This window comes from Antedon mediterranea, chromosome 11 (genome assembly GCF_964355755.1).
Source record: "Antedon mediterranea chromosome 11, ecAntMedi1.1, whole genome shotgun sequence".
In the NCBI taxonomy this organism is placed as follows: Eukaryota; Metazoa; Echinodermata; class Crinoidea; order Comatulida; family Antedonidae; genus Antedon; species Antedon mediterranea.
Window position 1 is genome coordinate 16,551,364 of NC_092680.1, and position 15,114 is coordinate 16,566,477.

Sequence of the window (15,114 nt, forward strand, 5' to 3'; positions counted from 1 at the left end):
GCTAGGCAAATACATTATAACTTCAATATCAGTAATCAGTAATCATTTCCCTGTTATAGTTAATAATGAAATATTGATTATAAATTAATTTCATGGAATTATTTGTGGTATGAGTAATGTAAGCTATCATAATCCATATAATCACAACCTAAGACTATAACAACAATTATTCTGACGGAAGAATAAATAACAAGGTCAAATGTTTTAGACAATATCATATCACAGTGTAGACTTTAATCAAATTTGCAATGAAAACTGTTATATATATAATTATATACTGGGAGAATACTATGTCGGTTATCGAAAACGCATTAATTAAGCATTTATAAGCCTACTGTTTGAATGGAAATATATTCTAGAACTGTTTGTTAACGTTACTCTATTTTCCAGTGAATCAAATAATGTTCAATTCGTTTGTGACGAAAACGCAGATTGGTCGCATCTGTTATTTTGGAAAACCAGGAAAATCAGAAAATCGGTGCGGTTAATAAAAACGAAGAAAGATAATTACAATTTTATGTAGCCTAAGTTCGAAGAATAAACTTCGTTAATGTTTATCAGAATGTTTTTAAACGTAAAATGTTGTTAAATTTAAAATAAAAAGATTATTTAGTTTTGTGATTTATCTATGAAATCTATGTGTATATATTTTAGTGGCACCTCTGGCACAAAACTGTTCCTTTGATTTTCAGAATGTCATGGAGAGGTTGGTTTATTACTTATATTATCATCACATTATTTTCACCATTGTCTCTTGCGGAACAGACGTGTTGCAGTGAAGAACTCCAAGGTAATCAGATTTAAACGTTTAAAACTTTATTTTATTTCTGTTACGACCAATGTTGGTCTAGGCCGAATAGGAGTACTTGAAATAAAGCTCTGTCTACACTATCAAACTAGTTTGACCAAAAGTGATGTGACCAAATATGGCAGTGATATTCTTCAATATGGCAGTGATATGACATCACAGTTTTTGTCACATAAAGTTTGATAGTGTAGACAGAGCTTTGGACAAAGAGGTTTTTGGAACCGTAAACAAACATAATCAGGTTGACAAATATGGACTATATTTAACAATCTTCTTTATAATTCAATGCAAGCTTGACTCTATTATTTAGCAGTCGTTCTAATCAATCTCTGGTAGCCGAATATACACTGTACTGATTCCTCTTCATAGACCTATAGCCTATCTCTGATTTCAACACATAGTGTGTGCGCAGAAAAGCTTTCAAATACCGCGCATAACAATGCTGAATTTTTATTCGTCCACTTGAGGGCGATTGATTTGCATGACATCTGCACAAAAAAAAACCACTTTGCTTTTGTATTATTGTCTGTGGATGGTTATACACGTGAGAGTCGCTTTTTGACGACAAAACCTCAAGCTCTCACGGCGTAAATCTAAATTGTGTCTATCATAGCGTTGATCCTAGGCCACAGCAAGCAAAAACCGTAAAAACAACTTAGCAATGAATCGCCCTGAGAAGACATTTCGACCCGGTAGGCCGGAAAGTTGCAGCCAACTTGTTCAGGTGTTGAGGTTTATGAGACATGCTACTAATATGTAATTGATCATTATCATTTGGAAGTATGTTGATGTATCTTAATAGATGATGAACTTGTTGCTGGATTTAACCTACAGACAGAGTTTTCAACTATACAACTATCGGAAGTTGACAACTTAACTCAATGGGAATTGCAGGTCAACATATCTTGGTCAAGGGTGGAAGGTTAGTGTTAATTAGCATAAAATCCTTCAAAATTATTGCATTTTTTTTTAATATTGCGAATACTTTATTGTAATTAATCCCTATTCAATTGCTTCTTTTTTTACATTGTATACATAATGTTTCAGCCTTTGGTGGCTGCCTTCTGTTTGTGAAGTTTTATATAAATGAATAACTATAAACCTGAAATATAAATATAATGGAATAAAAAAAATATCCTGTATACAAAATGGCGGTCGTATTATATTGGTCTACTAGTGGTAAATTGTTATTAAAAAGTACTATTTATTTCGTGCCATTTTAGGTTACGATAGGTACATTGTTGAAATTGAGGCAGTTAACAACTCCGTGGATGACGGATTATGTAATTTCTTTCTGACATGTCCATTTGATGGTCTGTGGGTGAGTGGCATTTTTCATATAACTAGTATTTCAGCGACACTTTATGTACAATTTAGGAAAACGTTCGATACAAAAAACTAGTAAATAAATGATTTTACATTTAACAGGTAATATGTAGACCATTTTTGGAAAAATAATTATCTTAAAGACGCTGGGCCGGTAAAAACTTGTTTATGTTGCAAGTATTATAGACACGCCTGAAAGTGTTCTAAAACGTGTTGATAACATAATTTTTGACTTTTTGTGGGATGGAAAAAGAGAAAAGGTTAAAAGAGTAGTTCTTATAAACGAATATGAAAGTGGTGGTGTTAAAGCGCCTGATTTCAGGTCACAGGTTAAATCTTTAAAAATATCTTGGCTTAAAAGATTGTATAACAATGAGGATTCAAAGTGGAAATGTCTGCCAAACACATATTTTAATAGAATAGGCCCAAAAGACATTATTGATAACATATCATATATTGATAAGAAAAATGCTATTTTTAAAGCCATACCCGATTTCTATAAATCTATACTATGTATTTTAGTCAAACTTAATAGTGGTATGACTAAACGTCAATTATGTTATGATGATATATTGCATCAACAACTCTGGTATAACAAAATGATTTTATACAATGACATGTCAATATTTTTTAGAAACTGGATAAGGTCAGGTGTGCGAAATATTAAGGATATTGTAATTGAGAATAGGTTCATTAACGCAAATGAATTACTTGATATGCTTAGGTATAAATCAAACTGGATTGCTGAATGGCAAATTGTATTAAACGCAATTCCAAAAGAATGGAAAGAGAAAATCTTTTTAAGGGATAAAAACCAAAAGCACTCAAAAACAACACACGTTCGATGTTTGAATATGAGTAGCAAACAAATATGTTCTTTCTTTATTAAGGAAAAATGTCTAGAACCATCCAAAAGTAAAACAAAATGGGAAACATATTTTAACATGGAGAACGATTGGTCTGTAACATGGAAAAGAAAAATTAAAGATATTAAAGATAATAAACTTAAACAGTTGAACATCAAACTATTGCATTGTATAACACCTACCAAAAGAAGGCTGTTAAAATGGAAAATAAGCAACACAGATACTTGCCTACAATGCAACGTAGTAGAGGATGATGCCCATTTCTTTTATGAATGCACTGAAGTAAAACCCTTATGGGAATATATTAACGTTTACACCATGCACAAATTTGGGATTGAGGCAAATTATCGAAACATTGTACTAGGTACAGGAAACAAATATGTAGACCACATGTTCTCTATTGGATGCTTCAGCGTTTACAAGGCACATACTTTGAAAAATGTAAACAAATGGACCGGATCATTGTCTCGTCTTTTTATGGCGGAAAAAAACAAAAGATCTTACCTTAACCACCTATTATAATTTATATTGATGTGAATCTGATTATTTAAAATATATTACATAATAATGTTGTATAATACACATAGGCAGTTTCATTTTATCTTATATGAAATATAAATAAAAAAAAAAAAAAAATTGTATAAATTAATATTGAAAACAAAAAAGAAACGTAACGCAACATAAGTAACGCACGAGAAGATAAGCAAACAAATATAACCATGAGACATAAAACTAGACACAGGAGTAAGAAAAGCATTTTTAATATTTTTGTTTTTGTTTTTTTTATTCGTATTTTAAAATAATGTATATAATCTGTATATAGGGTATAAATGAATTGTATGTCAAAAATACTACCGAAAATAACTATACAACATTAGTAAATGTATCTCCTACAGTACATTTATTAGTTAAGTGTTCACAATGTTAGATGTTGAGAATTATAGAACAAAAAAAATACTAGAAAATTATGAAAAAAGGTGGATAACAGAAAAGAAATAATGCTCTGATTCCAAGAACAGTAACGTTGATAAAATAAAAAAAAAAAAAAAAAAAAAAAATATATATATATATATATAAATACACCAAACCAAACAAAAGTAAGAATAACAATGAATAGTTATTATTATTATTAGAAATAATTGTATTAATCTGTTGATGAAATGAAATGAATAAATAGTGGTTAACGCCACAAAAGAGAAAAAAACAAAAAAAAAGGTAATATGTAGATAACGTTGTATTTCTTTGCTTCAACTCCATGACAATTTAATAAATAAAAACTGAAACAAACGTCTATAGAATATAGATAGATAGAACATTTAATATTCCAATAATTTTAACAATAAAGATGTGTATAATATTTTAATATTGTAACATTAGTAAATCATTTTTATAGGAAAATAATTGGAGAATATTCAGCGGTATTCAGTTTGGATCTGTTCAAAGAGTGACGGTAAATAAAGGATCAATATAGTATGGTTCTTATTATATTTTAAATAAGATACAGGCCTACCGTATATATGCTTTGTAAATTATAAACTTTAGCTGGCTAGTAAGTATTTCAAGAGTAAAACAACATTTAAAACACATTTCTTTCTTCATAATGTTAGATATTGACATTGTATTTAATTTAATTTAATTGTCGTAATATATGCATCGTGACAAATTATACACTTTCTTTGCAATTAAAATCTTGTAGTAAGAAGAATATGACAAAATAATCATATTCGGAAAATACTAAAGAAAGAAAAAATGTAGGCCGAATGAAAATGTTAATAGATTAGGCCTAAGGTTTGCGGAATAACGTCTTTCCCAAAAGTAAACAGAGTGAAGTAAAGTTGAGTTTTCTTGATGTAACTTTAGTTTACGCAAACCTTATTTTACTACTGTTTATTCGACATGCAATATTTAAACAGTTTGTATTTTCTACTGTTTATAGATGTTTGTTACAGAAGTATTAGAAACAAAGAGAGGACCTTATATCAGAAATTATCCAGACTCTCCAGGTAATAACAAATTATAAAATTATCAAAACAAATAAAAGGTATTTATTATTATTATTTAACTTTATTGATATTTATTGATATTAATATTGACGCTTTGGTTTTTTTTTTCAGATTGTTATGATGAAACAGGGAGTATTGACTTCTGTAAAACACAACGTAAGACGAGCATACTTTCATTTTAATATTTTACTAAATTGATTATTTAATACTATAATTAATAGATTTTAATCGAAACAAACTTTATAAAACATACCAGTTTGTTTTTATGACATTTGCTGCTTTGTCTAAGTTTTACTTCTGTAAAAAAAATGAATTTGAATATTGTTATTTTTAGCCGTACAATATGCAGGCAAACCAATTAAGGTTGAGGTAGCAAATATGACGATTAATGATGAAGACCGTGTGATAGTTACTATTGGCTGGCGACAACCAGTTCACATCAATGCAATTACACCTCTAAGCTATTACCAAATATTCTGGTTCGGTGAAGAGACGGCGACGAATAACATAAAACTTACGGTAAATATTGAAATGTCTCAATTAAAAGAAAATATCTTTAACAACTGATTTTCAATTAATATAATAAGTAATTTAATATGGAAATGTTAAGATGTTAAGATGTGAGGCAATAAACACTAACGAATTAAAAAATAAGTAATATAATATATTGAGATCAAGTTTAAAATGAAGAATACGGGCTATAATCTCAGGTGCTTATAATGTTTTATCAGAACTGTAATCATCATCCGAGTCTGAAAATCTCCTCGCGATCAGTAAAAGTTTACGCTTGGTTTGTTAATGTTGCACGTTTGCTACTCTTTCTAAGTCCAAACTAATTCCCAGAAGAAAATCAAATATCTATAATTCTCAAACCCTATTTTATTTGATTTGTAGGATGTTGAATTTAATCCTGGTGAATATGTTATAACGGTGTTTGAAGAACCTTTGTTTTTGAATACATCCTACACATTGCAGGTAAAAGTAACATTTCTAAATTATTTTCTCATTTTAAAGAAATAAATGAATTGTTTCAAATCATTTGTGTCGTATTAATATTGGTCCCCAAAACGAACATGCCTGTTCAAAGTATATTGTTCCTCCTCAGAATGTATTACTACTAAATAGACCTAGATACAGTACAGAAAGGAATGAATTAAGATAATTATATATTTAAGAGAAAGTAAAAAAAAATTGTTTTATGTTTATTAAATTTAGAAAGGCTGCCCTTATTTATTTAATAACTATTTATTCTTCAACGTTTAGGGACTGAAATTGATTATTTATGAATATTTTGCCCATCCCTTGATATATAATGTTTTATTTATGTTTATAACTTATTTTTGTGTAAATAAAAGAATAATATTGTCTATCTGAATCATTACATTTCTTAGGTTGGTGCAGTTGTTAATGAAAATGGATTGAACCAGCGAGGTTTATTTCGAGAATTCGTATTCATCACATTGCCACCAACAGGTAACGAATGATTATGATATTAACAATTATAGCCGCATCATCATCACCAACACCATCATCATCACCAACACCATCATCATCACTAACACCATCATCATCGTCATATTGAACGTGTACGTAAAATGTTGTGTTTTTACCGGAACATGGCTTTCAAAGTACGCATGAAATCAAATTTTATTTTATGGTTTACATTTAGTTATCACATTACTGCCAGTGGTGAATGGATCAAACGCCCTGCTCATAGCTCTAGTCGTTTCTGGCAGCGTTGTTCTGATAGTTACTGTAATACTAATACTTCTCAGGAAGTCGTTTTCTGAACGGTTTGATCGTCTTCGGAAAGAGGACGAAGATGATATCTTAGATTTGGGTAAGTATATCTGAAGAAACATTATTATACAGACGATTCTCATATGCAGGTGGTGACATAACACTTTAAAATAGGCAATGTTTGAGGAGAACGATTGCCACTTATCAGCAAAATAATATTATAGGCCGCGTATTATTTGCTTAATATGGTACAGTATAATTATTATATTATAATTATAAGAATGTAATGCATTTGGCCTAAAATGTACCATATGACTATTTAAACTGAAGATAATAATCATTATCATCATCATCGCTCTGCAGTAGTTCTGTGGCTGTCATTATTTCAAACTGTTCTACTAATACGTATAAAGTTTAAATGATGCTTCATGTATACCTTGGGTTTTATTACCTGGTATATACTTTACAACTGGGCTAATTTGATAATTTAAGAATCGGTGCTCGTTTGTAATAATACCCATACACATAACTGTTGAATTTATTGTCTGTGATATTTATAACACAACGTAACAAAATTCACAATTTTGAATTTTCAGATGTAATTATTCCGAAACACAGTAAGCGTAGACCGACTCTGATCGCCTATCCGGCTTACGAATTAGCCCGAAGTGACATATTCTGGATGGAAAGAAAGGAGCTGGGACGTGGTTATTACGGCGAGGTTTACAAATGTAGTGCTACAATTGATGGGATGCCAACAGAAGCAGCGGTAAAAGTACCAAAACGTAATGTATAGAATGCCATTATTAGAATGCAATATAAATAGTGATTAGGCTATCGAAACTATTGTCAAACGGTTTTGACAATCATAATGCATTTCTATCACCAAACGGTACCGTGAACAATGCTATATTTCGAGTCGTGAGAAAGTCTCATTTTACCAATGTCAATGAGATTCATCAACCCTTTCCTTTAATCACCTTATACTGTTATAAAAATAGTGCCTTGAACAGGCCATGTATGTTAAAAAAGAAAAAACGCTTTCACTAAAATATTGTCTAACCAATTTAACGTTGATTTAATCAACAGAATTTGCTACGTCCACGGAAATTGAGGACTTTGTTCACGAGATCAGCTTAGTAATAAAGTTGGGAAACCATCCAAATTTGGTCAAATTTCTTGGATGTTGTACAACCAGCGATCCACTCATGATGGTCAATGAATTTGTTCGATACGGGGATCTCTTTTCGTTTATGCAAAAGATAAAAAATAAGGTAGCCAATCTTTCAGTTTGATATATGTAATCAACGAAACCTGGTACGAGTATTGCCAACAACAAGAAACACTAGTTCAACTTGAACTTAGCAGAGTAGTATTCCAAATTAACTTCACATCATTTAAATTTTAGAAAGCACCGAAAGAGAAAATATACGATATTCAACCACTAGACCAGCTGAACATGGCAAGGCAGATTGCACGAGGAATGGTAAGGAGGTATCTAAAATTACCGTATAAACAAAATACAATACCTAATAATAATCCTAATAGTTTGTACCTGTGATATTCTACTGTAGGCCTATTTTCCAGAGATCCAACTCCGCTTCAATATACCTTTATAGAGTATACCATACAGGCTTAATAGATTAATCATTCATAACCTTACAATTATTTTTGGCAATTGGCAATGTAAACGCTCATCTTTCAGGAGTACATTGCGTCACAGAGATGTGTTCACGGCGATCTTGCGGCTCGAAATATACTAGTTGACGAAGATTTAGTTGTGAAAATAACCGACTTTGGGCTGTCACGTGATGTGTATGCGAGCAACTACGTCAGATTAACTAAAGAAGCTAAGTTGCCATGGAAATGGTATAGTATAGAGGCTATGACAGGAGAACGAAAACTGACCACAAAGGGTGATGTGTACGTTAAATAATTACATAAGTTTTTAAAACCTTTACTAGAAACAACCTATAGTACGGTATACTACAGACCACCTGTTTCAAACAACAAAAAACTATACTACGCCGTGCATAAGGATTATTCGATAGTAATTTACATAAAGGTGTTCAGAAAATACACACTGTATAAAAAAACTCCAGCAGTGAGAGTTGACAATTAAAAAGTGTGTTTTTTTTTATTCCACAGATGGTCGTATGGTATAGTTTTGTTTGAATTATTTACATTTTGTGATCCACCATACCCTTTGATTCCATCGTTGTCAGCTCTGGTTGAGTTCCTGGAATCAGGACGACGAATGAAGCAACCAGTAGGATGTCCAGACTCGGTGTAAGTAGCAATAAGTTTTAGCTGTTGGGTGCTTCACACTCTGATACGTTGTTATTTGATTTTTGTATGAGACCAACAAAGGCAGAACTAAGTTTATCGATTGTTCTAAATTCTACAATCAATACAGCCTAAAAGGAAATTCTTAAACTAATATGATTTCCATTATTTTCTTCGACAGTTATTCAATTATGATGAAGTGTTGGAATACAAATCCAAATAAAAGACCAACATTCACACAACTTGTCGCTGAGTTCGAGAAGCTCATTGGTGCTGAGAGTGTATCTGATTATCTCCCGATATTTGAGGTGTTCTCTCCGTTCAATTTACCTAATATTTTTTAATCGAAACCAACAGAGATACTTACCGCCACTAACAGGTTTGATACAAAAAAAGCCAGGACTGTTTAAGGTACCTTGATTGGTCCAAACATCTCTAGATTCAGGGGCTGCCATAAGAGTTAGCAATGAACGGGACCCCAGCTCCATAACAGCACCCGATATTCTCAGATGGTCTGCCATCAAAGCTCTAACCAACGTTGTTTAACTTCGGTGATCTGACGAGAACCGGTGTTTCAACGTGGTAAAGCCGTTTATTATATAAAAATCTATGTTAAAACTACATTACTTTAATATCTATCATTTACTAAATTAGTCATGCGGAGTTTGTTATAATCAAAAATCAATCAATTGTAGAATCAGAGAAACATCTAAGTTTGATTCGCACGTAACATCGACGCGCAAGTAATATGGCCAGTCGTGGCAGATGGCAGATCAGATGATTTGCCAATTGTGATTGGTCGAACTACCTGGACTCTTTGTCTTGTGTCCTAGTGGGAACCAGCTTTTTTAACTACAGTATGATCTTTGTGTAATATTTGTTATTTAATTATCAAAGTCAGGTAATGTGACGTTGACCAACCCTAAAATGGAACAGTTATCAAGAAGTAATATATCATTGGTTGACAAATCACTTGCGTCAGAAACTTCTTCGATCAGCACACAGGTATGTATTGTTGAAACAGTCAATCGTTATTGCGGTAAACAAATGGTCACATGGGTCCAATTTGTATCTGTAACAATCAATCAATATTTATTTCCATCATAATCATAAAAAAAAAAAATTAAAATGGAGGACGTAAAACAAGGGCAATCCCTGAAAAAACGTTGTACAACTTTACAAAGAAAAAAGCAACGAACAAAAAAGATACTGTTTGGGCTCCAATACAAGCATTTCATTCTCGGTACCGTAAATCTACTATATACATAAAGGAGAGATAGAAAAAAACAAACAAAGAAAGCGAATATCATCTATACGTCGTCAAATTAATGTGTTGCGAGACCCTTCATATGTATACATGCCGACTACAGTAGTTTAGAAAAAACATTAAAACAATTAAATATTATTTACGTAATTTTTAGAATGAGAATCATACTTTAGATGCTAGAAGTGATATGTCACAAGAAGATGCAGGATATGAGAACATATTAATATCACAGTCAGCCACATACACTACAGATATTAATGGTGATATTGTACTGAACGACGGTGTTTGGGTGCAACCAGAAGAGGGATATATAGAACCAATGAAGAATGATGAAAAGGAGGTATTTTGAAAAGAATTATGAACTTGTAATTAATAAGTTATATCTATAGAAATAAGAGAATTTCGAAAATAATATTATAGTAACATTTTAATTAATTAAACCACCCGATTCGTGTATATGATGCCATATGCCCTTTTTTCAAAAGCGTTATGTCAAAAATGTTTTCACAAGCAATAGACAAAGTTCCACGATTCTGCTTAACTATTGTTAAGACGGAGTGCATTGCATCTTGCAATAATACTATCAACTGAATGTTTTGTGTGACTGGCTTTAATCTAAGCTAATATTACATAGTTCGTCCTAATTTTGTTTTATTTATCATTTATTATAGGACGATAAGTATAAAGCAAGAAAGATTAATTCATTAAAAGATACAAAATATGACGTTTTACCGCCACTACAGTCTAAGGGAGACACTCCATATATGAGAGAAGATAGTAATGGGTATATGGCACCAACTGATGTAGAAACAGCCAAGGTAACGTATCAATTTCCTTCTCTGTTTGCTTTTTCTTTCTACCCAAATTAGTAGAACCTGTCAAACATATCACCGCACAAAACAACCAAACAGTTTTTGTTGAAGTTCTGGAAGCCACCGTGCTCACATTGTATAGCCTATTCTAAATTCTGAATTGTGACGTTAAGTTTCAGTGACCTTAAGTTTGGTTTGTTATCATGTTATTTATATTGAGCAATCTAAAGAGCGCCATGTTTTTAGAAAATAAACATATGACGCCATTATTATGTGGAATTGTATGCAATGTAATTTTCACAAACCTGAATAATATTCGTAAAATTCGTATTATTTAAAGATCTCTATTTCTATCAATATTGTTGTTTGTGTAACTAATAACAATCGCATATTGTGAAATATGACCTTATCATTAGAAATCGTATTATTTTCAACAGATGGATTTAAAAAACGATAAAAATAATGAACATGATAAAAAATACGATGTTTTTATCAAGAATAATGATGATATCCAGTTTGAAAATGAACTTATTCAGCAAGATAATGAGGGATATACAGAAATAGACGAAGATGAGAATAAAGGTGACGTATTGTTTGAAAACCAACCATCGACAACAGACAATGATGGATACACTGAAATAGATGAAGCAGAAGATGGCGCTCTAAAAAATAATCGTTCACCAAATTATGGGGATATAATATTTGAAAATGAAATGAATCTGGACAAAGATGGTTATACGGAAATAGATGATGATAATGAAGATAATAAAGTTCACACTAAAGAAAGACCGGTAAGAATTTTTGGAATGAAAAATTGTCTTTGATAGTAAAATCGTAAACCATATAATAAAAATTATATTCAAAAACATTGCTTGGATAATTAAATATCTACTGATATTTCTTATAGATGATTCTATAGAGTTTAAAAAGGTAATATACAATGTCGAATATCGAATAAAAATAATAATCTTTCTAAATAAACAGATTGTTGCGTTATAGATTGTCAAATCAGTGTTAGATACTCTTCCCTGGTTAGATTGTATTTAGTTGAAATGACCACTTATGTTAACATAGTTTTAATACATAAGATGAGTGATATCACTAAATGTGCATATCTATCTACAACTTTCAGAACTATGCTTGTATGTCCCTCATGATCATTCTTGAGAACTCTTCATGTGTATAAGGGCGAAATTTCAAATGGTTATCGGACCAGTTTTTTTGTAACCTAGATTTAAATCTATTTATGAAAAAACGCAAACAACATCTTGTGGAAAGGTTTTCCAATCCTCAACTGCTCTTGATTTAAAAAAAAGTCTCCTTATTTCCAGTCTTTTTGAGCATTGACAACTTTAAAAAATGACCTCGTGTTCTTGTAAAAAAATTCCGAAATAGACTATCGCTTTTAATAAAAATATATGTTGTTTATTATATTGTATATTTTAATAATATCTGCCCTTTTTCTTCTGTATGCCAACGTTAGTAGTTTCAGAATGTTGAGCCTATCAACATCTCCAGTGCCTTTTAAATCAGATACTAATCAAGTGGTTCGCTGCTGCACACGTTCATGCAAATTTAAAAATCTTGTGGAACCTTGGAATCCAAGCACTTCCACCATATTCCATAATATTCCTAATCATAGATTGATAGAGATCTTGAACATTTGATCTAATTCACAGAGTAAGTTTTCTAAAATTGGGAACGACATTCAAGGATATTGGAGCACAGTATCTCAGAATGAGACCAATGAAAAACAAAAGCCTAAGCAAGTGGATCGAGATGACATCTATTTCGGAAAAGAAACAAAAGAAAAGAAGCGATCAATAAAAAACATTGACAACAAATATTCTAGTGTATTTGTCAAAAATAATCAAAGAGAAGTTGATGAAAAACAACATGTAATGTCTTCAAATGGTAATGACAAGAATGTGCTTGGCGATCCCGAAGACATATACTTTGGAAAAGAAGCGGTTTACAGACAGGACAGTAAAGGTTATGCACTTCCAGATGACGTCGAAGACCAGGATGGAAAACAGGTTTATTCTGATGACACTCGGAATGTACGTATTCCTAATCTTCAAGCTGAGGATCTCAATGATATATACTTCGGAAAAGAAGACATTTACCGACAAGATAGCAAAGGATACACACTTCCAGACGATGAAGATGGTGAAAAACTTGTGAGTTACTAGAATAATAATAAGTCACAAATATTCGATTTTGAAGATAAAATGGTACCCAGAAGTTCAAGCGTAATGCAAGCCAATGTTATGAATAATGGCTACAGTATATTTTTTCTTTAAAATACTAGATTCTCCTCTAAAATACTTGATTCTCCTGTTTGAATGAATAAATGCGCTGCATTTATTGTCAAATATATACACATATTTAAAACTTGTTGTTTGTACACAGACAAAGCTCTTATTATATATAAGATTAAGGAGTTGTGTGTTGTGCTATAATTTAATGTTCTCGTTTGGAGATCATTAGCTTTATGACAAGTGGAGAATCGGTATTATAATGTTATACAAAAAAAAAAGCCATTATGAGCTTTATACTATATAATTTCTTAAACATAAATAATTACGATCCATATTCATTTAAGATTTCTACAAAGCATACAACGAAAGATAATGCCATAGACGTATTATTTGACAACGATACATCAAAACTAGAAGAGAATAAAGAAGGTTATCTGCTACCGACAGGAAATGAAGAAACCGAACAAGTAAGTCAACATTCTTTGTTTTATGTTAATTTTATAAAACTATTTTTGTACATAATCCTGTTGGAATGCTCTTCAATCTGAAGTAGGCTCGACTCCTTTTCTGGAATATTTCAAAATAAGAATGAAATCTCTTATGTATGGTGGTCAAGTTGTCAAGTAGGCCTAAGTATTTCTTAAATCCCTAGCAATGATACTACAATCTCTACGTGGTTTGTTAGCAGCCTATAAAGCTACTTTAATATTATAAAGTCAATTGGATTGTTGCCAATATATAAACTTTAATAATATGTGTCCAATTGTGGAAAACTGGTGGAATATTATATTTTCTTGTAGGTTAAACATAAACACATGGAACGAGAATTAAAGAAATATGAAATTGTGGAGTATGAGAATGTCACCTCCATTAATGTCATGAAGTTAGCAACAGAAGATAAAACAACAAAGGTGAGGGAAAGAGTTAGGATATGAAGGCTACAATTTGTCAGAAAATGGGGATAAACGTAAACTAAATTGTGTATACTTTTGAAACCTTTTCCTACAAATAAAAGCATGGTATTATTTAAAGCTTTAAAAATGCTAACTTCACTTCAGTAAAGCCCGAGGAATTGATAAATTTGGTAAAAGTATGCCAATGGAAATCATAAGCCCGAGATTTAATTGAATGAACCCCAGTGCAAGATAGAACAACTAGATTGTCATCAGTTTATCCAAGACAATCTAAGCTCACCATGCTAAGATAGGACTCGTAAAAGTCCTTTAATCTTCTGTCTGGCTGCGAGAAAATACTAACAGTACTGTACTATGAACATAATTTCTTCGCGGAGCGCGGTGTCTGTCAAATGGCGTAAAATCGATTGTGTCACAGCCACAGATAAACCCTTAGATCTCCGAATCCTGTTGTTAGGATTTCCTTGGTTTATCATGCTCTATGATTACTATAGAAATACCAGTCATAATTGATTACCAGATGTTGATCTTTGTTTACAAGAACATAATATCTGTATGTCTTGTGACATATCTTGTGAATCAAAAGACTAGGACGTTGTTGTTGAATTCCCTTTTTCTTATTAAACATAACACCATTCATTTTCTTCTATTAGGAGGTTGAGGCAAAGAATCCTGTAGAAGAAGAGGCGCTATATGTGAACAGTAAAGTTGACCCAGACTTATGGAGACCAACAGCTCATAAATACTTCTAAACACTCAAACAAACATTCATTTAAACACAATCAGAAATGTTTATTTATTTTACATTTTTTTGAAAATGATTATAAAAGA

The 15,114-nt window shown here is 31.6% G+C and overlaps 2 protein-coding genes across 2 annotated transcripts; both read left to right on the forward strand.

Moving 5' to 3' along the window:
* Positions 1 to 7,829: 7,829 nt before the first annotated feature.
* LOC140062021 (fibroblast growth factor receptor homolog 1-like) lies at positions 7,830 to 11,182 on the forward strand. The gene is made up of 8 exons (XM_072108063.1): positions 7,830 to 8,017; positions 8,152 to 8,229; positions 8,449 to 8,666; positions 8,892 to 9,032; positions 9,211 to 9,337; positions 9,927 to 10,034; positions 10,451 to 10,636; positions 10,968 to 11,182. Exons 1-8 carry the CDS (start codon positions 7,952 to 7,954, stop codon positions 11,163 to 11,165), a joined length of 1,122 nt encoding a protein of 373 aa, XP_071964164.1. The 5' UTR covers positions 7,830 to 7,951; the 3' UTR covers positions 11,166 to 11,182.
* A 1,793-nt stretch (positions 11,183 to 12,975) lies between these two features.
* Positions 12,976 to 15,065, forward strand: LOC140062257 (uncharacterized). The gene is made up of 4 exons (XM_072108389.1): positions 12,976 to 13,288; positions 13,714 to 13,836; positions 14,170 to 14,280; positions 14,937 to 15,065. The coding sequence occupies exons 1-4, from the start codon at positions 13,010 to 13,012 to the stop codon at positions 15,033 to 15,035; spliced, it is 612 nt and encodes a 203-aa protein (XP_071964490.1). The 5' UTR covers positions 12,976 to 13,009; the 3' UTR covers positions 15,036 to 15,065.
* Positions 15,066 to 15,114: the final 49 nt, after the last annotated feature.

Bases quoted from the DNA above. Each gene is read 5' to 3' on its own strand.
- LOC140062257 (XM_072108389.1), top strand. From the start codon at position 13,010: ATGTCTTCAAATGGTAATGACAAGAATGTGCTTGGCGATCCCGAAGAC. The intron at 13,837-14,169 runs GTAAGTCAACAT...ATTTTCTTGTAG, and splicing joins GAAATGAAGAAACCGAACAA to GTTAAACATAAACACATGGA. The intron at 14,281-14,936 runs GTGAGGGAAAGA...TTCTTCTATTAG, and splicing joins CAGAAGATAAAACAACAAAG to GAGGTTGAGGCAAAGAATCC.
- LOC140062021 (XM_072108063.1), top strand. From the start codon at position 7,952: ATGATGGTCAATGAATTTGTTCGATACGGGGATCTCTTTTCGTTTATG. The intron at 8,018-8,151 runs GTAGCCAATCTT...TTTAAATTTTAG, and splicing joins TGCAAAAGATAAAAAATAAG to AAAGCACCGAAAGAGAAAAT. The intron at 8,667-8,891 runs GTACGTTAAATA...TTTATTCCACAG, and splicing joins CTGACCACAAAGGGTGATGT to ATGGTCGTATGGTATAGTTT.